The 24367-nt window shown below is 37.1% G+C and overlaps 2 protein-coding genes across 40 annotated transcripts in view; one reads left to right on the forward strand and one right to left on the reverse strand.

Annotated features, from left to right (window-relative positions):
• The window catches only part of mycbp2 (MYC binding protein 2), a 78662-nt gene extending 72245 nt beyond the window's left edge, over nucleotides 1-6417 (reverse strand). For all 24 annotated transcript variants that reach the window (XM_074658742.1, XM_074658738.1, XM_074658752.1 and 21 more), the window contains exons 1-2: nucleotides 5657-6417; nucleotides 2296-2371 (exon numbers count right to left, since the gene is read on the reverse strand). In XM_074658742.1, the coding sequence (XP_074514843.1) occupies nucleotides 2296-2371; nucleotides 5657-5988 (408 nt within the window). In that variant the 5' untranslated portion in view covers nucleotides 5989-6417. The remainder of the gene's footprint in view (nucleotides 1-2295; nucleotides 2372-5656) is intronic.
• Nucleotides 6418-7754: 1337 nt separating this feature from the next.
• Nucleotides 7755-23998, forward strand: scel (sciellin). 16 transcript variants are annotated; one of them, XM_074658757.1, is made up of 23 exons: nucleotides 7755-7855; nucleotides 13717-13739; nucleotides 15347-15371; nucleotides 16468-16527; nucleotides 16687-16716; nucleotides 16876-16923; nucleotides 17022-17057; nucleotides 17259-17354; nucleotides 17832-17903; nucleotides 18000-18065; nucleotides 18163-18222; nucleotides 19512-19583; nucleotides 19730-19774; nucleotides 19868-19942; nucleotides 20028-20081; nucleotides 20176-20232; nucleotides 20866-20931; nucleotides 21062-21103; nucleotides 21223-21279; nucleotides 21383-21451; nucleotides 22666-22774; nucleotides 23338-23440; nucleotides 23570-23998. In XM_074658757.1, exons 2-23 carry the CDS (start codon nucleotides 13730-13732, stop codon nucleotides 23584-23586), a joined length of 1269 nt encoding a protein of 422 aa, XP_074514858.1. In that variant the 5' UTR covers nucleotides 7755-7855; nucleotides 13717-13729; the 3' UTR covers nucleotides 23587-23998. The 16 variants fall into 16 exon arrangements, with proteins under 16 accessions (XP_074514858.1, XP_074514857.1, XP_074514861.1 ...); XM_074658756.1 differs by lacking the exon at nucleotides 7755-7855 and adding an exon at nucleotides 12041-12321; XM_074658760.1 differs by lacking the exon at nucleotides 7755-7855 and adding an exon at nucleotides 12041-12321 and having other exon boundaries at nucleotides 21386-21451.
• Nucleotides 23999-24367: the final 369 nt, after the last annotated feature.

Raw genomic sequence — 24367 nt, forward strand, 5'->3', positions numbered from 1 at the left:
CACATGTTCATAAGCAACTATACTGCATTAGCAATTAATGGCAACACTCAGTTTAAATGCAGGAAGTAGTGTGAGATTTATATAGCTGAATAAAAAGGAAGTTGCCAGTTTAGACATTTCTTTTTTTTTTAAATTATGGCCACAAGCTCTTTATAACTGGTATTAGCTGCCTAATCTTCCCAAGCACTAATAGTATATAATAACCATCTGAAAAAAAGTTGTCAATTAATGTTTTGCAGATACAATAAGAATATTCTGATACATTGAAGAGAGCTGTTATCTTGGCAATATTCAATTTACTCTAAAATGTATCTTGCTAATTCAGAACAGTTGCATATGAATGTAATTTGTAGGGGATACTGTTGATTATCTTCCACTGTTTAGTATGTTAAAGACAGCATACTGTATGACAAATGTAGCATTTAATTGCTTCCTGTTCAATTCAATTACTTAGTTATTAATTACTTAGTTAAAGACAAACACTCTGACACTCCTGAATAAAAGTTAAAATACATATAAGTGCATTGTAATTGCAAGTGCTACGTGCTAGGTGAGTAGTGGGTGAAGGAGTGGGGGGGTTCCCAGAATTCAAAGAGAGGCCCAGAATCATGGTTTTATGCTAGGATGACAACAGCATCAATTACAAATGTATTAAGTACTCATAGGTACAGTACTTGGTATCTGTCAATCCACTTTACAAAGTGTTTCATACTCAGATTTTGCAAAAGATGTGCACATATGCACCACTACTGCTGGGTAGATTTGGTAGATTATATTGATTATATAGATATTATTGCGTTTTCTGATGTTATTCTATGGAATATATCATTTTGTACCATTAAGTAGTTATTATAATTACAGTTTTCACATCACACATCTGCTCATACACAAGACGTTACATCACCCTCTTCATCAGGATGATAAGCGTTTATGCTCTGTGTTTTGTTCTGATGTTTATAAGCACAGAAGCAGACGAAGGGGGGAGAAGAGGCTTTTTCAAACCACACTCTTGTCTGACTGTGCCGGTGTGAGAGGCGTGACGGAGCAAGAGTGAGCACAACACATACAAATACAGCATGACTGCCTGTGTAACTACCCACGTTGTTATGCCTGCCTGCCTGCCAGCATTGTCCAATATCTGTCTCGATATAAGATCTTCTGCTGTTCCAGGACATCAACTCACCGAACAAGTCAACCCGAAGAGAACTTAACTGACTAGCCTCACTCTACGTTGAATTTCCTGTCTGGAATAGTTTTGAGGTGAGCGATGACAAAGCAGTAGAGCATCGGTCCTTCTCTGCCACTATCACACCCATCTCTCTTGTCTTTGCCCGCCAAGTATCTCAGTGTAATACAATTAGATCTAAATACTGGCTAACAATATTACAGACCATCCGCAGAGCAGGCTACTCTCTCTTTCTCAGAGAAAAATAGCAAGGAAATGAGTCAACATAATCTGAGTGGATTATATTTGTTGTCATAATTTAAAGATCAAATAGATAAAATGTATGTTGTCCATGAAAAGCCTATAGCATAGGTAAAAACACAACCGCATCCACTGATACAGACTAGGTTCCCTCTTTGGACGAAGGAGATGGAGGCAGGCAACTGTTGCCGTGGAGATGTGGAACACATTAGGTCGCTCGGCAACAGGCCATCACGCACAAGCCAGGGCCACTCCCATGTGTCTCGCATTCTGCCTATCCACCTCTCCAGCTTCATGTGTGGATGGGCTTTCCTGGCACCTGACCAGCCACCGCCAATGACAATAATGTTCCTGCCAAACACCTTCAGGATTTCAGGGAATCTAACACTTATCTTTAATCTTATCCTCAATCTGTTAATTTAATTCAGTAGAGAGTCAAACCAGCTGTAAGGATTTATCAGTGCATACCTGAGGCGGTGACAGTTGCAAATTAAAACTGTCAGTCATGTTATTCTTATTAATATAAAGAGAAAATGCAAAATGATGATATTTAATTAAAATGATTTAAGTAGTACTGAGAATGTTAGGCATGACTATGCCCCACTAATAAATATTATACCTATTTGTGATTGAACACCGCAACAATTAACATTGTGTGGTGTTCTATATTGCATATTTATCGAGAGGCATAAACAATATTTTGTAATGGTTTAACAATAGCCATTCTAATGCATCCTTGACTTTACAATCTCTCTAAACATACTGTGTGTAATAATAATACCCACATATAAATACAGCAATAGCAGCATTACAAAGAAGAACAAGTGTAATATTGTGTAACAATTGTTAAACAATTATGCATAGCTTACCTTTGTTCTTGATTTGACTTTTGACTTGACCTTCTGTCGCCTTTTCAGTTTCTTCTTACTCAAAGCCTTCTTTCCCCTGAAAGTATACAGTGATCACTCAGTATTGAAAAATATACTGTGTGCTTATGCAATGGTTACACTCAAACACATAGCATAAGATTTAAGACATTTTGTTTTATCATATCACAGGCTTTTATAATACAAATATGATGACGTGAGGAGACACGTTCTTCAAGCCAGAACAAAAACAAATCATCCATCCTTTCATTTGTTTAGAATAACTGGTAAAATCATGAAACCATTCCACGTGTCTTTAATGGTAATTTCACTTTCACTTTCAGCCTACTTCTTATGCAGCTGACATAGCTTGTGTTCTTCCAAGTGCAGTATATCAGACATGTGTAGCAGCAAGGTGTCACCAGATTCAGTGTTACTCATCTTGACAAAGCCCCAAAAGCAAGCAGAAGTTTGGTTCTACAGAAAAGATACTCTCTGAAACTCTATCTTTTTATGATAAATTGCACTTACAAAATCAGGCTGACAATGACAAGTGCGAGGGACCAAAAATAGAAAGACTACTAAAATAAGAAAGGCAGTGCATGAATTAGTTATCATTATTACACTCTATTAAATACAGTAAAGCAATGCATCTTAAATTGGCTGTTTTAAAATTGTTAATATAATAATTCTGTACACTTCTTGCTTGAGAAGATGTAATTATTTTTTTTGTTTCACTTCTGATCTGTACAGTACTGTAGGTGTACCATCAGGGCTGGAATTTGAAAAAACAAATGTACAGCTTAATACTGGTCATCTGAATATTGATTTCTAATAGATTATCAAAGTAGCTTCAGAATATTCAAACATTTGAGCATACAGTGACAGACTGGGTTACTCTTTACTCGTCAAAATACCAAACTAAATTGAGGCTGACAAAAATGTGATTATGTGATTATTTCACTAACAGATAAACAAATAGAGATTGGTTTCGGATAAGATGGTACAATTGGCACTTTTATGTATGAAACATATTTCACTATCAGATAAACGAAGAAAGATTGTTGTCAGCTAAGATAGTAGTTCAAAATAACATCATGGATCACCTTAACGCCTGTTTACCACAGATCAGTGCTATGTACAGTATATCTTATTGATGGTTGCAAGAAAAATGATAACTATTAACTGGATGAAGACTAACCCTCCCACAATTGCTCAATGGTTACAAAAAGTCAAATAGGTGTACATGATGGAATACATGACTGCCCAGGTACTGTACAACTGAAATTGCCTATTTTTAAAAGGAGATGGATGTTAGTTATAGAATACTTTAGTCAGGAATCCTGTACTTAATTGTCTTTGGTGTATAGTTTTTTTGTAGGTATATATGTGGGTGGATGTGTGTGCACTCCATCCATATGCGGCGTTACGTTGTTTTTGTGTACAGGTATGTCAGGTGAGGCCCAGTCTCAAGGCGGTTTTGTTTTGTGATGATTAATTGCCTGTTAATTTGTATTAATGGCAATAAAATAAAAATAATATCATGGATAGGGTTGAAACACTAATAGCTTTTTTTCTTGCTCATTTGTATAGACCTATAAATTAAAATATGTTATGAAAACCATATAATCTTAGACATTTCGACAATATATACTGACCCATGCTTAAAGCAATTGCACATGTCGATGTGTCCTTGAGCAAGACACTTAACCCCAAATTGCTCCTGAAGGCATAGCCATCGGTGTGTGAATGAGTATTTAGATTAGATCCTGATGGGCAAAGTTGGCACCTGTATGGCAGCCTCTGCCATCAGTGTATGAATGTGTGTGTGAATGAGTGAATGCTGACATGTAGTGTAAAGAGCTTTGAGTGGTCGGAAGACTAGAAAAGCGCTATATAAATGCAAGTCCATTTACCATTTACCAATATCAACAAATCAAACCCTTGTGCACAATCTTCACCTTATTTCACTATCAGATAAACAAATAGAGATTGGTGTCAGATAAGATGGTACAATCTGCACTTTTATGTATGCAACATATTTCACTATCAGATAAACAAAGAAAGATTGATGTCAGCTAAGATGGTAGTTCAAAATAACATCATGGATAGGGTTGAAATAGTTTTTTTTCTTGCTCATTTGTATAGACCTATAAATTAAAATTGGTTATGAAAACAATATAATCTTAGACATTTTCAACAATATATACTGACCCATGCTTAAAGTACATGGGGGAAGAGGGTGATAATAACAGTTCAGTTTGTGAGGGAGGATCAAAATAACATCATGGATAGGGTTGAAATAGTTTTTTCTTGATCATTTGTATAGACCTATAAATTAAAATTGGTTATGAAAACAATATAATCTTAGACATGTACAACAATATATACTGACCCCATGCTTAAAAGCAATTGTACATGGGGGAAGGGGGTGAGAATAACACATCAGTTTGTGAGGGAGGATGCTGCAATGATCCAGCTACTCACTCTACAACCTGACTGACTGAATGACGTAACTGTATTACCCGCTGCTTATGCCAGAAAAGCAAATGAGTTCATCCACCTCCCAACAACATCCTCACCCATTACATGTTTACAACGTTTTAGGGCCATGTTGTGTATAAATGAATGAATAGTTTAAACATATAATGTGTCATTACCAGCTCCAGGGTTTCTTGAATAACAGATATCTGTGTCAACGTTTAGATAGATAAGGGCTGGATGGCAACAGTGACGCTGTTGGGCCTATAGATACACAGCTCACTACATCACATTATATCACATTATTAAGTGAAATATGGTGACAAAGCAAGCAGAGACTATTTAAAAAAATGTTTAACACAATAAAACTAGAGTTTGTTTCCGTTTAGCTGAGCTGGGTAGTGGCTATTGCTCCAAACAGATTGCTGTTATGACAGTTAGCAGCTAGTTAGCCGGCTAGCTTTGGATATATAGAGCTCTTCTTCTTCTTCTTCCAGATGTTATGAGCCGAGGTAGGGATTTGTTTTTATTATTTCAGTGTGTCAATGTTTAGTAGCGAAAACACACAATGTCCAGAGCACCCTGGGGTGCCAAAACCACTCGAGCAAAAGGGTTGAACTAACGTTAGCTTAGCTTAGTTAGCTCCGACAAGCTAAGGAAGTCAAAATGCTAACTAGCAAAGCAGCCACATTAATGAGCTCCAGGTGTTTTATTAGTAGATAACATCTGGTTAAAACAATGACTTATATGATAAAAGCTCAAGAGACGTGATAAACTATAAGTTATCTAGGTGTAGCTGGTGTTAATTGAGGGTTCATGTTAGCTTGTTAGCTCCAGTTAGCTCCCACTGGATGACAGATATCTGTGTTTTAGCTCCACTCACCTTCCTTGGTTGATCCCCTGCTCTTTATCGTTGATGGCTGTGGTGTAAATCCGTCTGTACCTCTCAGCCAGAGCTCGTCCTGAGAGTAAAAGCTGGTACCGAGTCCGACAGTCCGACTGGGCTCCTCCGGCTGTCGGACAAGAAGATCCCCCCATCCCTGAACCGATGGTGGAGAGCTCTGCTCCGGCTCCAGACACGACCCTGACACCCATCGAGGGCGATGAGGAGGAGGGCAGGATCCCTCCACCTCCTCCGGCTCCAACACCACCACCTCCAACACCAACACCTCCACCGGCGGCCGCTGCAGCAGCAGCAGCAGCAGCACACATCATCGTCTTTTTGGAGAACAATGCATATATCACACAAAAGAGAGCACAGCTAGATCATCATCTAGCCACCAGATGTGCAATCCACCTCCTTGGCATTAAATCCGTCACATTATTTTGATTCCAAGGTGCAGAAATAGACAACAAATTAAGCATCCACTGGTCGCAGATTGTGTAGCTGGTGGTGGTGATGCAGCTATACGGGTCTTCCGATCCCCGGTTACACAGCGTCACAACACGGTGCTCTGTCTCTGCAGAGATAATAGATGGATCTTCTCTAAAGCCATAACAGGGTTTTCCTTGTTAAAATAAGCAAGAACAGGAGGAGTTTAATTTCCAAGAATCGCCTTGTCGTGTTTGGGTTTTATTCGTTCCTTAAATGTTTCTTCTTGACCCCAGAGAGGCAGCACCCTCAGTTGGGCTGCCATCTTAGCTCCATCATCATCATCATCATCCCTCCTCCTCCTCCTCTACCTCCTCCTCCCTGGCTGAGGGCTGCAGAGCTAGCATGCCGGGATATTCTCATACACGACTATGCTATCATTGATTAATTACCTCCCTGTGTATATATACATATATTCTAATGTATTGTTCTGTATTCAAACACATATTAATACCGTGGAAGTGAATGTTAAAGGACAGAGCCATATATAGGCTATATTGCAAAGTGTGTACAGTAGGAAACTGGACATTTCATTTGCAGAGGTCCTCCCAGTTTGATGTAAAATTGGCACACCTTTTAAAGCAATGAAATGCTATGTAGTCGACAAAAAAAAAAAAACACTGAGGCTTTTATTTTGTTAAGGCTGCTTTGACTTTATAGCTCATCATTCTCTGCTATTATCATTTACAATCCATTTACTACTGTTCCATAATAAATAGCAGCTATATGACCATCACTATTGGTATTCCCTCTCCAGTGATTCCCTCTCTTTATTACAAACACATATTAATACAGTGGAAGTGAATGTTAAAAGATAGAGCCATATTATAGGCTAGATATTGCACAGTGTGTACAGTTTGAAACTGGACATTTAATTTGCAGAGGTCCATTTATACTAGGGCCCCTCCCAGTTTGATCTAAAATTGGCACACTTTTTAAATTTTATTTTTTTATTTATTTAACCTTTTTTTAGTCCCATTGAGATTAAGAACCTCTTTTCCAAGGGAGACCTGGCCAAGAACAGCAGCAAGAACACAAAGCTGCAGACACATTGACACAAATAGAGATAAAATACAATTCACAAACACTAAAAGCACTAAAATTTGCATTAAAAGAGAACTATCTAAAGACAAAAGCAATGAAATGCTATGTAGTCGACAAAAAAAAAACACTGAAGCTTCTGTTTGACCTTTAAAACTGTTTTATTTTATTTTGTTAAGGCTGCTTTGACTTTACAGCTCATCATTCTCTGCTATTATCATTTACAATCCATTTACTACTGTTCCATACTAAATAGCAAGCTAGGACCATCATACTTCCCTCTCCAGTGTGTCCACTGTTTATCTGTGAAATGGTACCATTTGATCATGCAGTTTGCACAAGGATTGCAGCCATCCTCTTAGTGGTACAGTGGATGAATATACTATATTGTGGCTCACAATTGGCAAGATAGTAGATGCACTATGTGTTTATTAATGCCTAAAAATCAAATTGCATAGGAATACTGAAGTGTCTCAGTGATTCAGCATGCACAGTATGATGATAGTAATACTTGTGTTTTTTTAACCTCTCACAGGGGCAACACAAGGAGGAGCAGGAATGCTGAAGGGCAGAAAACACTGGGAGACACTGTGTGTGTGGGGTAACATCAGTCAGTACGGCAGAGAAGGCCGAAACAAACTGCAATGCAAAGGTAGACACAGAGAACAGGTGAAGGCAGTGCATATTTCACAGAGATGTACATGATTGATTACATGTGTAATCCATATTCTTCGTGTTTATAATCTATCTATAATTTTGTCATCCTGATTACTGTAATTGTATTATGTTGGTCTATTCTGTACACACCACATCTATTGCATCAATTTGTGATATTGGGCTTGATTTAACTTGTATTTAGCAAGTATATTTCCAAAATGCTACTGAATCTGCCTAATGTCAAAGTTCAATTTAATGTCATCTTTTTTTAAAAGGTGGTATAAATGTAGGTACAGGTGGATGTGCATGCACATTTATTGAGAGAGAGAGAAATAGAGAAAGAAATTTGCACGGGCCCTAGTGGTGTTTTATTGGCTGCCAGGCATTGCAATGGCCCAATGACAAGCGAGGGGTCGGTCTACAGTCTCTTCTCATAGCAACCCAGGAAGCATTCAGAGATTATCATGCGCAGTATCAGGGTGCCAGCATGTATCAGTGATGACACCTGACTCTTAACACAATAATTTACCATCATAAAACGGAGGGATTGTCATGTGATTTCAGTATGAAATATTGGAAGTGAAAAGCAGCTCAGTTGTAGTGTGTTGTAAAAGTCGATTGTAGATAAAAAAAAAAAACTGCTGACATTCGTTGGCCCTCCTTTGTGGTCTTTAGGTAGAAGGATATAAAAAGATTTGGCATTGAATTGTGCAGCCTGAAGATGCAGCCGCATCCAGAGCTCTGCTCGTTTAACCCCTTGGTTGCCTCAGCTCTGTCCTGTTAGCACAAATGGAGTGGATGGGATATCTAGGCCAAGATGATGCTATAGGTCAGGCAAGAGTGTCACAAGCATGAGATGAACTCGTGGAGATGAAATCCAGTTGGTATACATACACACATCCAGGAAGTGGGATAAAAAAAAAGTCCAGATAGGTTGTTGGAATGATATGAAAGTGTGCCAATGTCATCAGTTGTCATGGCAAAACAACTCTTATTGCTTCAGTTCAGAAATATTGGAGTGATGATGTTCACAAGTAAAGGCAAAATGATTGAGTCAGTTTTTTTGTTTTTTTTCTATGGAAATGCCTTTTTGTGTGTAACTTTCTCATATTCACCACAGGCTGTGCTCATTCCTGCTACTTTGACTAACTGAGTGTAAAATGATCAGGGAATGTATTGCCTCAGGCAGCTTGTTATATTTATCTACTTTACAGTTTCTCTCATTCACTTTGGCTCAATTCTTGAATGACAATATTTTTTTTCTCCAAAACAATAAGTTTAAATCTCTAAACAATTAGTTTGTTGATCACAACAGATTTGAATTTCTCATTCATTCAAGCAGATTGCATGTGTTTTGGCACATGTGTAGAAGAGTAAGTACAATAACTTACACATGGCTGGCTGATCAAAACTGATGAAATTGTCGTACTCTTCACAACTTCTAAACATTCTTTCATCGTTTGATCCTTCACATGCAAAATGATCCATTCAATTAGCAAAATATGTCAGGCATACATCAGACGATGAGGTACAATTTGTTGTTTGAACTAGACTACCGCAGGTTTTTTCATTGTTGCAGGGTTGTAGTTTTTTTTGGCATAGATGTCATTTTGTGGCAAAATTTCATTTCACATTATGACTTTATATGAAAGATCAAAGTTGAATTTTCTGTTTACAGTACATGTAACACATTGCTACACAAATAAATGTACTGTATACACACACATGTGCATATCCCTTGTCTGTGTAGCTACTACAATATTGACTTTTCCCAGTAAACATTGACCTACTGTTGAAATGGGAATCTAAAAAGCTCTGTGCGATACACAATAGCATTCAGCTAGACAGAACTGACATTCTGGTACAGTAGAGTAGCAGTCAGTAGAGTAGCAGTCAGTGTACACAAAGATTTGTATACAGTTTTTCTCAATTGCTTTGGCTAATTTTTCTTAACTTTCTCTAAACTGTAAGTACAATTGTCACAACTGTTTCATGGGACATTACAACTCTATTGCATGTTTGCAAAAAGTAGTAACTCACCCAAAACATTTAATTCATGCTTCAAAAGCTAATTATTGTGTCAGTAAGTTGACCATTGCCACCAAAATGAAAAGTTGTTTTGTCATGGTGTGAGCCGTACTGGTCAGAATGTTTAGATGTTGTTTCACCACAGCACTCAACCCTGGAAATGTTTCTCATATACAAATCTGTTTTGTTCTACTTTTTTGTTGACACTGACTGCTTACTGTAGGCCTACGATACAAGAATGTCAGTTCTGTCTAGCTGAATGCTGTTGTGTATCGCACAGAACTTTTTAGAGCCCGATTTCAACAGTAGGTCAAAATGTACTGGAAAAACTCAATACTGTAGTACCTACACAGAAAAGGGATATGCACATGTGTATGTATACAGTACAAATATTTGTGTAGCAACATGTTACATGTACTTTAAACAGAAAATTCACTTTTGATCTTTCATTTAAAGTCATATACTGTACAGTGAAAAGACATTTTTCCACAAAATGAATTCTATGCCAAAAAAACAACAACAACAACCCTGCAAGAATGGAAAAAAAACAACTGCGGTACAGTAGTTCAGTTCAAAAACCGCAAATTGCTCCTCCTCGTCATAGATATGTATGGAATATACATGTATGTCTGACAGATTTTGATAATTGAATGGATCATTTTGCATGTGATGGCTCAAACGATGAAAGAATGTTTAGAAGTCATGAAGAGTATGATAAAGAGGACGACAATTTCACTGAGAATCAACTCATAAGTTTTGATCGACAAGCCATGTGTGTGTTTGTACTTGCTCTTCTGCAAAAAAATATTCCCATTCAAGAATTGAGCAAAAGCGAATGAGAAAAACTGTAACAGAGTGGCACAATCACTATTGTCATTTCCATCATTATAGCTCTAGTGCCATCCAGTGTCAGTCATTCCCACTTTCATCTATGCATCCATAAAGAGGTCAGGAGATCATTTTTGACTGCAAGAATTCATTTTAGGATTTTGCAGCTGTTTCTTAATGAGAACGATACCAACGTGTGAAAGTTTGATTGTAGTTATTTTCTTACTTAAAGTTAATTATGTATGCCTTCAATTAGCTGAGCATGTTGCTAACTCAGTTAGACTGAAGTGAACATGGTTAATTGTTATTGTGAATCCTTTAAAATGTGATATTCAGCTGTACTTATCATACACGTATGTCTTTTTATAAAAAAAATTCCTCGGCCTGTTGACATTTAGCCTAGTAGTTTGGTCAGTGCAGATAGTCTGCGTTCCTTTCGTGCTCTCATCATGACTAGGAGGGCCGCACCATGTTGTCACACCCCCGCATGCTATGCACCTTTCATACCTTTGATCACTCAAAACACGGCACTCCCAAACAGGAAGCTCACAGTTACAGACAGTATGGCATTTATAGTTGTAAAGTCTGACTGTCACTTATGTTTTATGTGATGATTGTGGACTTCTATGTATCCCTATGTAACCCTAAATCTCCCATAACTATCATGAAGCAATTAACTCAGGTACTTCCCTTTGGATGGCTCTACAGATAACTTGGTCTTAATCAAAACAATTATACCTGATATTAAATGCCATTTAGTAGAAGTTCCATTCAACGTTTCAGTGACTGTGGTGAGACTTGCTCAGGCATCAGTAGCCACTTGTGTGATATGTGCCCCTCTTGTTACCTTTGTGACCGCACTGTGAAGGTGAACGTACTTCATTTATCAGACCTGAGCCAGCGATGATTCATCCCATAACATGAGACCTGAACAACCTAAAAACCAAGTTGAAACCACCTTTTGTTTTTACAGTACTTTTATTAGCATACATGTGTAAAGTGCAAAAGTCCACTGTCAGCCAGTATTAAAGTATTAAAAAGGTATATTAATACACAGTCATAATGCAGGTTAATACTTTGTAGGGGGGGCTTTTTTCTCATGGTAAGTTCAAAGTGGCTGGTGAGTCTTATATCTAAACCAACTATTAATATTTATTATAGTTCTACTTGCACTATGTCACAGTGAATATGAATCAAATATCTCAAATAGGAGACTACTATTCAACAGTAGTCTCTATCAAATCATATTTCATTCATTTCAAGGAAGCACAAACTACCACACCCACATCGCAGTTATGCTTCCTTGACACCTAAGTTGACGTGCAGGTCCTTCAGCACTCCACCCAATTCCTTTTTTTTAAACCTGCAAACAGACTGCACAACAATTATGAAGGCAAAAATGCTGTTGACGGAAAGAGAAAAATGTAGAGAGAGCGAGAGTATGCTATGAGTGTTGTCTCAAGCCACACCCTTGGGTGGCCTTGGAATCTCCTCCCGTCAGGTTAAAAGCAGCAGGAATGACAAGGGTGTGATTGCAAACTACAGAGTAATAGACAGGTGTGGAGACCTGAGCCTTAGTGAGAGTTTGTCTGTTCAACGAGTTACACAGTCGTCTGTTTGAGGTACGTACTCCGTCTCTTTCCAAATACTTACCATTTCTAGTTTTCACTGATATTTTTGTATAAAGATATTTCAGATTTTTAAAAAAGTGCTTGGAAAAATAAGTAATGATTTTAAGTGTGAGTTCTTTGAGACAAAGGTGCAATGGTCCCTGGATAAACAGAAACAAATGCATATTGTAAATTGTGTAATGATGTACTTTTAATTTCTTTTTAAGTGACTTTACTTTGAGGAATGAAATGCATAACTCATTGAGAGTGGGGATACATCAAACACACATACACACACACAGAGGATTTCATGTCTAAGCTTGCTGTTAACGCTTATTGCTTAACATGAACCTTTTACCTAGAACAATGATAGTGCTTGGCAAACATTCGTAATTTGCACTGTTTTAAGTGCCTCCCTGTACGGTTGAAACAACTATGCTATGCCTTGATAGAGTTTTCTGTCCAAACTACATTAAGATAAAGATCATGTGAAGTAACAACATATTTAAAGCACCCTGTAGAAATACAACAACCGATTTCAGAACCAGTGTGTTATTGGACAGTATACATTTGGATAATTACTGTGTAATCCTCAAAAGGAAAGTTGTAAAATTTAAAAAAGGCTCAAAAAGTGTAAGATATTCAACTTAATCTATCTTAAAATGATTCAGTTCATTTTTGACAATGGTCTCAACAATTCAGAAAGCTCAAAGACAAGTTCTGTTTCAGCACTATACCTCAAGATATCTGTTGCTATCATGTACTTCACACAAGGAAAAATAATTTAGACAACCACAACACTAAACACACTATTTTTGGACAAATAGCACTCATCAGACAGTTTGTGTGACTGATAATTGGACAAATGTTGAATTTACAGTTACAACTTCTGTACAGCTTCAGCTATCTGCCTTAAGGTTCTCCTAATGACAGTGTTTGTGCCTGAGCTTGCATGTAGTCGAAAGGGCACAATCTTTATCATCAATAGCTAATGGCATGTCACCAGTACGCCCCTCTGTTTTGCTGACAATGGTGTGTTTGGAGAAGGTGTGTTATGGAGGGTAGGTGTGTCTTCATGTGGGAGAGCAAGACAAACCAGTTTAAGGTTTAATCAGTGAGGCTGGGGTTGAGCAGAATGTCATTTGTTATATACGTCAGACACGGTGACAAACTAGGTATGACATGTTCACAAAACCAGCCCGATGAGGAAGTGCATATAAGGAGAAAAGATGACACAAATAGACTGTAGATAAGTACTGATTCTTAAGCTGGTGTAGTGATCTCATCTCAGGTGAAACTTCATGCACTGTATGTGAAAGGTCTCAGCCCACAGCACCACCTAGTGGCTAATGTACTGTGTAGTTTCACTATGTGATGAATTCCCTTCTTGTTTTTTCACACTTACAGGTGAAGTTACAAAATGTCCACTGGTAAGTATTGAGAAATATCAAATAATAAAATGTCAATATTTTGTCAATATTCAAAGGTACATTTGTCGCATGATGCCCATACAATTTTATAATACTTATTTTATAGGGGTTTTTTTTATCTTTGAGATTTCATCCTTTATATTTATTTTTTGCTCTGATTCCTATTTCAGCTTTTATTCTTATCATTATTATGTATTGCACAATAGTCTTCTAGCACAGCTTTAAAGCAGCAGTGGGTAGAATTGGAGCAAATATGATTTTAAAAAGTTATTTTTATAAAACAGTCACTATATCCTGACAGTAGTGACAGGTAATCTGAAAATAAATCATGTGCCTCTGTGTCCTCCGGTGCTCCTAATGGCATCTGCAAGATTTCACAGACCGGAGGAAAACAACCAATCAGAGCCGAGCCGGAGCCTTGCGTATCTAAGCAGCTGTCAATCACTTGTGAACTCCGATCAAACGGTCAAACTAGGCAGCGCTGATAATATGAATCAGTATGTTTTCAGAAACATCCTGTAGTGTACTGTTTAGCTGTAAAATTAGAAAGTTTGTGACCCAGAAGCCATGTTGAGATCAGTGGAGGAAATACCAAGCTGACCAGCCGGAGCACAGCCAATAGGAACACTCTCTCTCTGAAATGACCTGTGATTGGTCAAAGTCTCCCGTCACAGGCTAGATTTTTTAAAGCCTGAAAACAGAGCCATGAGGAGGTGCAGAAGTCTAGTTTTCTCTCAGAGCACTTGAATTACAATATGCTGAAAAGTTATTATGGAATTTTTGCCCAATGATGCCAAAAACATTCTGCCTACTGCAAGTTTAAAAGTATGCCATCCTGCATTTCACTGCACGCATTGTTTGAGCAAGTGACAAATGAAATCTTCTATTCTTTGAATATGTGCAACAATTGCAGGGTGTCATATCAATCAAACAATTAAACATTTATAGCACCTTTCATACAGGTCAGTGCAAGACAAAGTGTCAAAGGGCATTACAGATGACTGAACAAGCTGATAACAAGACAGTAAAACAATTTGAGACTAATGCATAGGGGAAATAGAAGCGATGCAAAATGAAATAACACAATACAAATAAAATAGATGAAAATTGATTAAAAAACAGTAAAGTAGATAAAAGACAATAACAAAAAACAACACATTTTTGAGGCTGTGCTTAAAAGGCCTGTGCACAATACAGAATAATGATTAGAATAAGAGGAAAAAATCTGAATTAGAAAAAAACATGTAAAGATTAAAATCAAGGAAAAAATATAAATGTGTGTTGTATAATTATTAAAATCCTGAAATGTATTATAGGCCATGCAATTTTTCAGTATATAAAAATGTAAAATGTACGTGTATCAAAGACGAAAAGGTAAAAGTTTGTAGACGTTTGTAGAATCATAACTGTTCATAAATACATACTCATTTTCCACAACATTTAGGTAATTGTAGTAGCAGAGAACATGTTAATTAGTTCATATCTAATAGGCTCTATTGTATTAAATTAAGTCAATATAAGTCTTTACCTGCTTGTGTAGATGCATGCTTTGAATATGTAAGCTGGAGATACTAACGTTTTCCTTGTCTTGTGTTTACACCTAAAAGACAACTACGGGGATGAGCTTGGCGGGTAAGTAATGTAAACACAGATACAATGTTCCACACTGGCAGACACATACACCTAGGACATGTCATAACTGTTGGGTGTGACTTGCAGTAGTGAAAAAGCCTCCTTCTACATTCTTTTGGCAAGACACAATGTTGAATCACCCCTGGTAGTATGGGTGAATTCATTTGTGGTCTTCTTTCAGCCGAGACCAAAACTATACCAAATCTGTTCAAAGCCATCGCAGTGAAACTACTGTTGGGTAAAACAAACATGTCAACTAGATAGATAGATAGATAGATAGATAGGGAAATTCACCCGATTCGACTGTTATCAGGCCATTAAATAGGCGTTATCAGTCACTATAAGCACCATAGATGTGGGTCAGTTGAGGCCTACTACGTTGTAAAAGTGAATGAAACTTAAAAGCAACATGTTCTAATATGTTGTAAAATTGAAAGAAACATTACATTTTGAACACAAACAAAAAGGCTTCTTTAGCTTTAGGCAACAAAACTACAACTTCTTTAGGTTTAGACAACAAAGCTACAACTTCTTTAGGTTTAGGCAAAAAAAGAAACACTTTGTTAAGAAAAACATTGTGTTTTGGGTTAAAATAGCTACAAACACAAAGACAAGTCGGTATCCTGGGTGAAAGTTCTGTGTTTTGTGTCCCATCCATCGTCCCCGACCTCCACCCCTGTCAATACTACAGCACCTGACTTCTGCTTCTGCTCCTGTCATAATTACTACGGTCGCTAGAGGTCGCTGTTGTGTTCTTTTATACCTTCTTTCAGTGATCTACCATGTGAATAGATACTAAAACCTACTAGTGGGTGTAGTAGGCCCCTATTGACCCACATCTATGGGGCTTATAGCAACTGATAAAGCCTAATTAAATAGCCTGATAACAGCATTTCATTAAAAAAAAATAAACACAATCACAGAAGACATCACTAGACCTACTCGTACCCATACTGTGCACATTGCAACAATCGCCAACAACAAGAAATTAAGTGTAACTCAAATAAAAGTCAATATAATGGGAAACTATTATTCACTGTGGCAACTCAGTCATTCATCCTTTTACTTAATGTGATTTTATGTCTTTTGTTTACAGTCAAGCTGAAGGAGAAGTCGTAAGGCCTCCAAGGAGGAGTGTGGGGGCTCTCAGCAAGATGTATGATTTTAATAAACATTCTGGTATCTTTTTATACTGATGTTCAAATGTATATGCATTTTTGTTTTTAAATAAACATCATGTTGTTATCATGTTAGCAGTTATTAAAAAAAACACTTGAATGAGCAGAACCTCTGATTGTGATTTCTGCCGTTGCAGGTTTGGAGGTCAGGATGATACGACCAGCAGGTTGGTACAGTATTTATAGTTTTTACAGTGCAACACTGTAATGATTTTTTGTACTTGAATCCTTTGTCCAAGTTAAGGCACTTTCAGTGACTTTAATTACTAATAATTATTAAAAAATAACAATAATATTAATAATTACTAATAATGCTTCTCTTCTAGTAGAAGCATCCTGCCTTCCCATTCCACTACATCCTCCTACGTGAAAAAGTACATTTTCATAATAACACAACTAATGGTACAATATCTAACTTTTAAAAAAAAAAAAATTTATGAAATCATCTGAATAATCTGTCTCTTTGTTGCAGCACATACTCAAGCCAGAACTCAGATCCTTCCAGCAGGTATGTAAAGCTCTAGTCTATTACACAGAAAGCAAAAATCAACAGAGAACAATAAATATAATGTGTATTGGGTCACAACAGAACCACCACTTCCAAGATTATTGTCACAGAGGTTCACAAGAAATACTTGCATCCAACCACCGATGGAAAATACAACACCTGAGCATCTTGTAAATTTGTTTTGTATTACTCCTCATTCAGCACCAGGACCACTACGGTCTCCAGGGATGGCTCAACCACTGAGACCACCACCACCACCCAGACATTCAGTGAGCGGGTCAAGTCTTCAAGCCAAGGGTAAATATATATTAATCATCAGCAGAAGAAGCACTCAGATCCTTTACTTAAGTAAAAGTACCAGTAATAATGCAAAAATAATCCATTACAAAATCAAAGTCCTGCATTGAAAATGTCTGTAAAAGTACAGAAAAGTACTCTTCTCTATTTGTTGTTTTTTTGTGAACTATATGATAACTTTACCTGTTTGGGCCGCTGACTGTCTCAATTCTGCAAATCAATGGTTTAATCTTTAACAATTCATTGTGTTTTATAAACTAGTCCATTGTTTTAAATGTAACATCTAAATCTGAAAAGTAACCAGTAATTGTAGCTGTCAGATACATGTAATGGAGTAAAAAGTACAATATTTTACACTGAAATGTAGAGGAGTAGAAGTATAAAATAGCAGAAAATGGAAATACTCAAGTACAAGTAACTCAGGATTGTACTTAACTTCAGTACTTGAGTAAATGTACTTAATATCTTTTCACACAGGTCACAATACACAAGCTACTCACCTAGCAGATCAACCAAAGTGACTGAGACAACTTATACCAGTGATAAAGAGTAAGATATTAGCAGATACCTCACATTATTTTTAAATCACAGTGCAATTTAAATCTATACATCACTTTCAATTATTTAACCTGTGTTTCTGTGCAGTGTGGGGGACCAACTTTACGACTCACTCATCCCTTCATCTATCACGGATGGCTCACCCATAGACAGGTGATATTTCATTCATCAAACTTAGAAAAATAATTACATTGATCATGAGGCAATCAGTAATTATATTCTGTAATAACATATATCTTCTTCTTTACAGCCAAACCACTGTCTCCTCAACTGAGACTGTGATAGTGAAAAGCGACCCAGACACTACTTAGTGAGTTTCATCCTATCCATTTTATTTAAGTTAGTCAGATGAAAGTACTTTTTTCATAGATAATATCAAAGGATACGTCTGGTGATATTCTATATTTTTTTTTATTGCCAACAAATCCCATCAAAATATGAAAAACAACAATGAACTGATCCAACAAGTACTGCCTGTGGAGCCAAAGCCTGACATATCTTACTCCTATGTAAACTGTATTGTCCAAAAACAAGTAAAAACACATCAGTGAGCCTTACTAAGCTCCTTTATTACAAAGAACATTGGCCATTGTAGTGTATTTTGAGTCAACCCCACAGCCAACAACCCTGCTGCTGTAAATATTCAGTAAAGCACCAAATGTGTATTAGTCCACCACTGAAAATAGTCCCCCAATAAATGCACCAGTTTGAGTAATGTTTGCTAAAAAACTACAGTGCCCAGCGGATTAAGGACATGCATGACTGAGCCTTTTTTTTTTTTTTTTTTTTTTACAAATTAAATGATAGGATTATTTACATTTTCAGTAGAAACCAATGGGATTGGGGCTGAGTGCCACTGACAGGGCAGACAAGTCATAAAATATTGATTGTTGGTTTCATTGTTGGTTTTGTTGACAAAAAGTAAAATATAGACTAGTGTTGGCCTTATCCTTTAAAACCATGACGTAAATAAGGATATCCTCTATATACCGCAATTTCACTGATCCTGCCCCATACATAATGAATTTTCATCTCCACATCTAGAGACAGTTTAATCTCGAACTTTTTCACATCAAGGAACCCTAAACTGACACAAATTAGACCACGGACCCTCATTTGATAAGATTTTGTCCCAGGGTCCCCCAAGTGATAGGATGTATGCTGGATGGAATTATAGTGAAAATGAATTATTCCCCTTTTTGCTGGGGACCCCCTGGAACCTCCTCAAGGACCCCTGGGAGTCCCCAGACCCCACTTTGAAAACAATTAATTGGAGGCCCAGATGTATGCGTGTGACTGGTGTGTGACTGTATGGTCTTGCAATGCCTGGAGCCCCCTTCATTGTGTCTTTGTGCCTTAGAGCCAGTATAACAATGGATAACTACAATAATTACTTTTTATCAATCATTTTTAGTAATATTATCTGAACACTATTAATTTCTTTTTTTGCATTAAGGTGAGATTATGTAGCTTTTGAAAGAACAGATAACAGAATATTCCTCTTGGAAAAGAAAAGTTGAATTCATAAGCAATAAAAAGCACCCTTACTCAAATCAATACATGCAAATCATTTACAATTTAACCTGTATTTCTGTGCAGTGCCGAGGACAAACTTTTCGACACACTCGTCTCCCCATCTCCCAAGAGTGATTACTCACCCACAGAGAGCAGGTGATACTTTCATTCAACTAGCCTAGAAAATGTATTACATTGATAATAATGCCAGGCAATCGGTAATTGTATACTGTATATTTTCTCCTGTACTGAGTCAATGCCAGACAGTCAGATAAAAATGTTTTGTAATTTTTTTTCTTCAGAAATGGTTTTAAAACTACAACCACAACAAGGACGTCTTCCTCCACGTAAGATAAACCTTCATCAAAATTTGTATTATTAAAGATACTTTTGCACTCATACATTAATCACCATATATTTACAATCTTGTTGTCTTGCAGGGCTGAGGATGACCTGTATGGCACCCTCCTGCCAAGAACCATTACATCTATATCTAGTTTGCCTTCTCCTGTCAGGTGAGACATCTCAGTGAACAACTTTTCACGAAACATGCAACCATTTACTGTCATTGAAATAATCACATTGTCATTTTGTTGGGACCAGCAGCAGCAGCATCACCCAGAGAGAGATCATCACAGTGGAGAGCAGCAGAGGGTGAGTGCTGGATTTGAAGAACTGAGATTGTGCAATAGTTCTTTACAACATAGTTATCCCAGTTTCTTTTGACATTGTCTTTTGTGCCATTTAGAGGAGACAGCCCAACTCTGTCATCGCCAACATCCTCCACCCGCAGAACCAGCAGCAGGTAAACATGCTGACTACTCAAGTAGGATAAGATGGGGGTTGATGCCATCTGAAGTACATTGTCTGTTTACAGAGAAATACTATATACAGAGGACAGAACCTGCAAAAATAGAAAATAAATGAATAAAATATTCAATAAACAAATTAATATGCATTAAATGTACCAAAAATAATATTAAAAATAAATGTAGGCATTAATGCATTGATAAAATGTGACATAAATTGATATTTCTGTTTTATTTATTTATTTACCTTTGTATTAATTCCCCTATTTATCTACTCTTATATTTAATTTCCCCGTTTATTTATTTATTTTATTAACTTAAATGTATTAATTTTTTAATTGTGGTAGGTTCTGTCCTCCATAAGTATGTACAGTATGATCGTCTATAAATTTTGTGCTATCAATCAGGAGCATTTTTTCATTTTTGTTTTGCAAGTTTTGCAAGTGTTTAGTCAAGAATTAAGAAGCTTTATTGAGACAACTGGTATAACAAAAATGGTATTTCTGATATGTAAATTATAATGTGATGTCTGTGTTATAGGCCTAATATCAATATAAAGATCCAGATAAATACATAAGCAATGTTCAGTTGCTATCCAACTCATTCCTATATGCCTCTTTGTCACACAGCTACAGCCCGTACACTGATACTTCCATCACTCGCACCACCTCCTACTCCAGCAGCAGCGCACCCAGGTAATCAACATCTCTCACACTCAAACATACACCTCTTGCAGGGGTGTCTGCCTATAGGCCTACAACCAGATGAAAATGTGTGTGCAGTCTTTTCTATTATCCCTAATCTGCTCTATGTTTGCACACACAGCGATGACTACAGCAGTAAAAACTACTCATACAGAACAGACAGGTAGGTCGGAAGCAGAGAAAACTAAGCCCTTGCATAATGATTTTTATTTTTAATGTATAGTAAAGAAGACATATTCTAAATCTCACATGTCATATGTGGTTCCTTTTGTCTTTGTACAGCTACAGCAGTCTCAACAGTCCCACCTCCTACTCCTCAAAATCATACAGGAGCAACAGGTATTCCATGTTTAACAAGACTGGTATTAATATTGGTGTAGAAACAATGTATGAGAGTAAAGCAGGACTCTTGTAGAAACTGATGTCTGTGTCACTCTCACAGCAGGTCAGATGACATGGCAGATCAAACCTACTCATCCTCCGTGAAGAGTGTGTATACAGCTCCTGAGAGGTAGGAAAAGTGCAACAACATGCTCACAGTGAAAGCCCTAACATGCTGATGTTAACATGTTTGCCATGCTCATTACCTTAGTTTAGCATGCTAACATTTGCTAATTAGCACAAAACAGAAATATAACCAAGGCTGATGGGAATTAAAGCACCTGAAGTAGTGCATGAGACCGGTAATCTGAAAAGAATCATGTGCCTCTGTGTTCTCCGGGGCTCCTAATAGCATCTGCAAGATTTCACAGACTGGAGGAAAACAACCAATCAGAGCCGAGCTGGAGCCTGCCGTCTCTGAGCAGCTGTCAATCACTCACGGTCAAACTAGGCAGCGCTGATCAATAATGAATCAATATTCTGTTACTGTAATGCCTATTTCTCAGGTAAAATGTTTTCAGAAACAAGGCAGCCATGTTGAGATCAGTTGAGGAAATACCAAGCACCGCCCACCAGCCGGAGCAAACGTTCTGATTTTACAGCTACAAGATGTTTCTGAAAACATTTGAGGCGAGAAATAGGCATTACAGTAACAGAATATTGATTCATATTTGATCAGCGCTGCCTAGTTTGATCGTTTGATCAGAGTTTGCGAGTGATTGACAGCTGCTTCCGTTGAACAGCCAATAGGAACGCTCTCTCTCTGTAATGACCTGTGATTGGCCAAAGTCTCCCATCACGGTCTAGATTTTTTTAAAGCCTGATAACAGAGCCATGAGGAGGTGCAGAAGTCTATTTCTCTCTCAGAACACTTGAATTACAATATGCTGAAAGGTTATTATGGAAGTTTTGTATTTCAATGATGTCAAAAATATTCTGCCTACTGCAGGTTTAATTCTGCCAGTATTTGGTCATATACCAAAGTATTGGACAAATTTAATTTTTGACCTGATGGTGGTGCTACGTGAAAAGTTAAAGTAAAGTTATTGCAATTCATCCAAATTTCGTAGTAAATTTCATAGCAATCCATCCAACAGTGTTTGAGACAGTTCCCAAATGTCAACTTCATGTAGGCGCTAGAGGAAATATCAAGGGACCACCAAAGTTTTTAGGATTCCTCGTCTGGGTCTCGCAGAGTTTTCAATCCACGTATAGAATGGAGCATGGGCTAAGAATTGCTTTTGCAAAACTACTTTTTCCAAGTTCAATAATGAACTTAGAATATACAGTATGATGATGTTGATATTTTTTTAATATACTGTAACACACTTGTGTCCCATACAGGGTGGTGCTTGAGAAAGACCTGTGCACCATTTGCCGTAAGCCCTTCATTGGGGATGCCAAGATGGTGCTGGATGACATGAAGATCAACTGCCACGCTTCCTGCTTTAAAGTGAGCAGATTAGTTCATTCCCTCATTCCATTAAAGTGGTTGACGAAGAAGTATTTAAATGCTTTACCTAAGTAAAAGTAGCAATATCACACTGTAAAAAATACTATATTACTCTACCATCATTAATTTATATATTCTGGGCTTTTCTTACTGTGACATGTCAAAACGCCTTCTGTGGAATTCATATTAGTACGTAGAGTTTATGGTAATTCCCTGCATTTTTCCGCCCAACTTACACCTGACAAGAAGCCTAATCAGCCAGACTCATTAGAAATACATGTGTGGGTGTTCAGGGCCTTTAATTAGCAAAGTAACAAGAAACTATCACTGTCAGAAAAATGGAGTGGAGTAAAAGGTGCAATATTTTCCTTCTGAAATAGAAGGGAAGTGGAGTTATAAACCTGCATGAAATGGAAAGTATCTCAAAATAATACTTTAGTACAACGCTTGAGTAAATGTACTTTGCATTTAACACTGGCAACAGGATGTTATCAGGAACAGTGCAGCTGACTGCTCAGGGTGAATCTCTTTCCTCATGTGAGTGTTTGTTTGTGTCTTGGCAGTGCGAGGTGTGTAACAGCACTCTGGGTAATATGAGAGCTGGGGACAGCATGTGGATCTACAAACGCATGGTGCACTGTGAGAACTGCTTTGAGGTCACCAGAGGTAAAAAAAAAGAAAAAATGGAATTAAAATGAATGTCAAAAGTTTTCATGTATTTGTTTATTTTCTTTGCTGAAAAATGAGGAAAACACCTTGAATTAAACAGCTAACATATTTTTTTTCATTCCACAGATAAATGGAGACGCTGAGTTTCTCCCAAGCCTTCACTGGAGATGAAGCACAAGTGATTAAAGATCAAATGGATTGCTTTTTGATTTATCAGTATGTTTTGGGTGACATGGCACTTGTACTTGTTTTTACAAGCTGACAAAGCGTTATCTGGGTGGTTTGAAAAATTACTGTTACGTTATGAATATACATTTTCTTAGTAATATGCACACACTATTGCAGCTATAGCTGTTAAATGTGTTGTTAACATTGTGATATTGCTGCCTGTGTATCTACCCTTTTTCATTAATTTGAGATAGTATTTCTGATATTCTATTCTGCAGCCTTTAAGGGGACTCTTGTGTGTAACGTGAAAGGAGATAATGCAATATTTAGGGCCGGGGGCTTTTTTGTGTGTGCAATAAAGGCAATCAATATATCTTTATCCAAAAATGTGTCAGTTCTTTTGGTGTTTAGTTGCCCTGTTCTTGGTTCAAGTACAGACGCAATAAGTTTAACTATCTTTTGGCTATGCAAATAAATGAATAAATTAGTCAATATTCTTCCATAAGGATGTCTTTGAAAGAGCATTTAGATGTTCATTTAGGGGGAAAAAATACAATTAAACAATTGAATGAATAAATGTTTGTACTCATAGGCTCCCAGTGAGTAAAAAGAATATATATATATATATAATTAAAAATTAATATTACAAATATTTGAATTTTAAAAAAAAGTTTTATTGTAATATATATATAATTTTCATGTTTGTACTTATAGGCTCCCAATGAGTAAAAGAAAAAAATATATATAATTAAAAAT

Source organism: Sebastes fasciatus, chromosome 14, assembly GCF_043250625.1.
Source record: "Sebastes fasciatus isolate fSebFas1 chromosome 14, fSebFas1.pri, whole genome shotgun sequence".
NCBI lineage: Eukaryota > Metazoa > Chordata > Actinopteri > Perciformes > Sebastidae > Sebastes > Sebastes fasciatus.

Excerpts from the sequence above, each read along its gene's own strand:
- scel (XM_074658757.1), top strand. Across the intron at positions 19,584-19,729 it reads TACTCACCCACAGAGAGCAG|AAATGGTTTTAAAACTACAA; the intron begins GTGATACTTTCA and ends TTTTTTCTTCAG. Across the intron at positions 20,082-20,175 it reads ACAGTGGAGAGCAGCAGAGG|AGGAGACAGCCCAACTCTGT; the intron begins GTGAGTGCTGGA and ends TGTGCCATTTAG.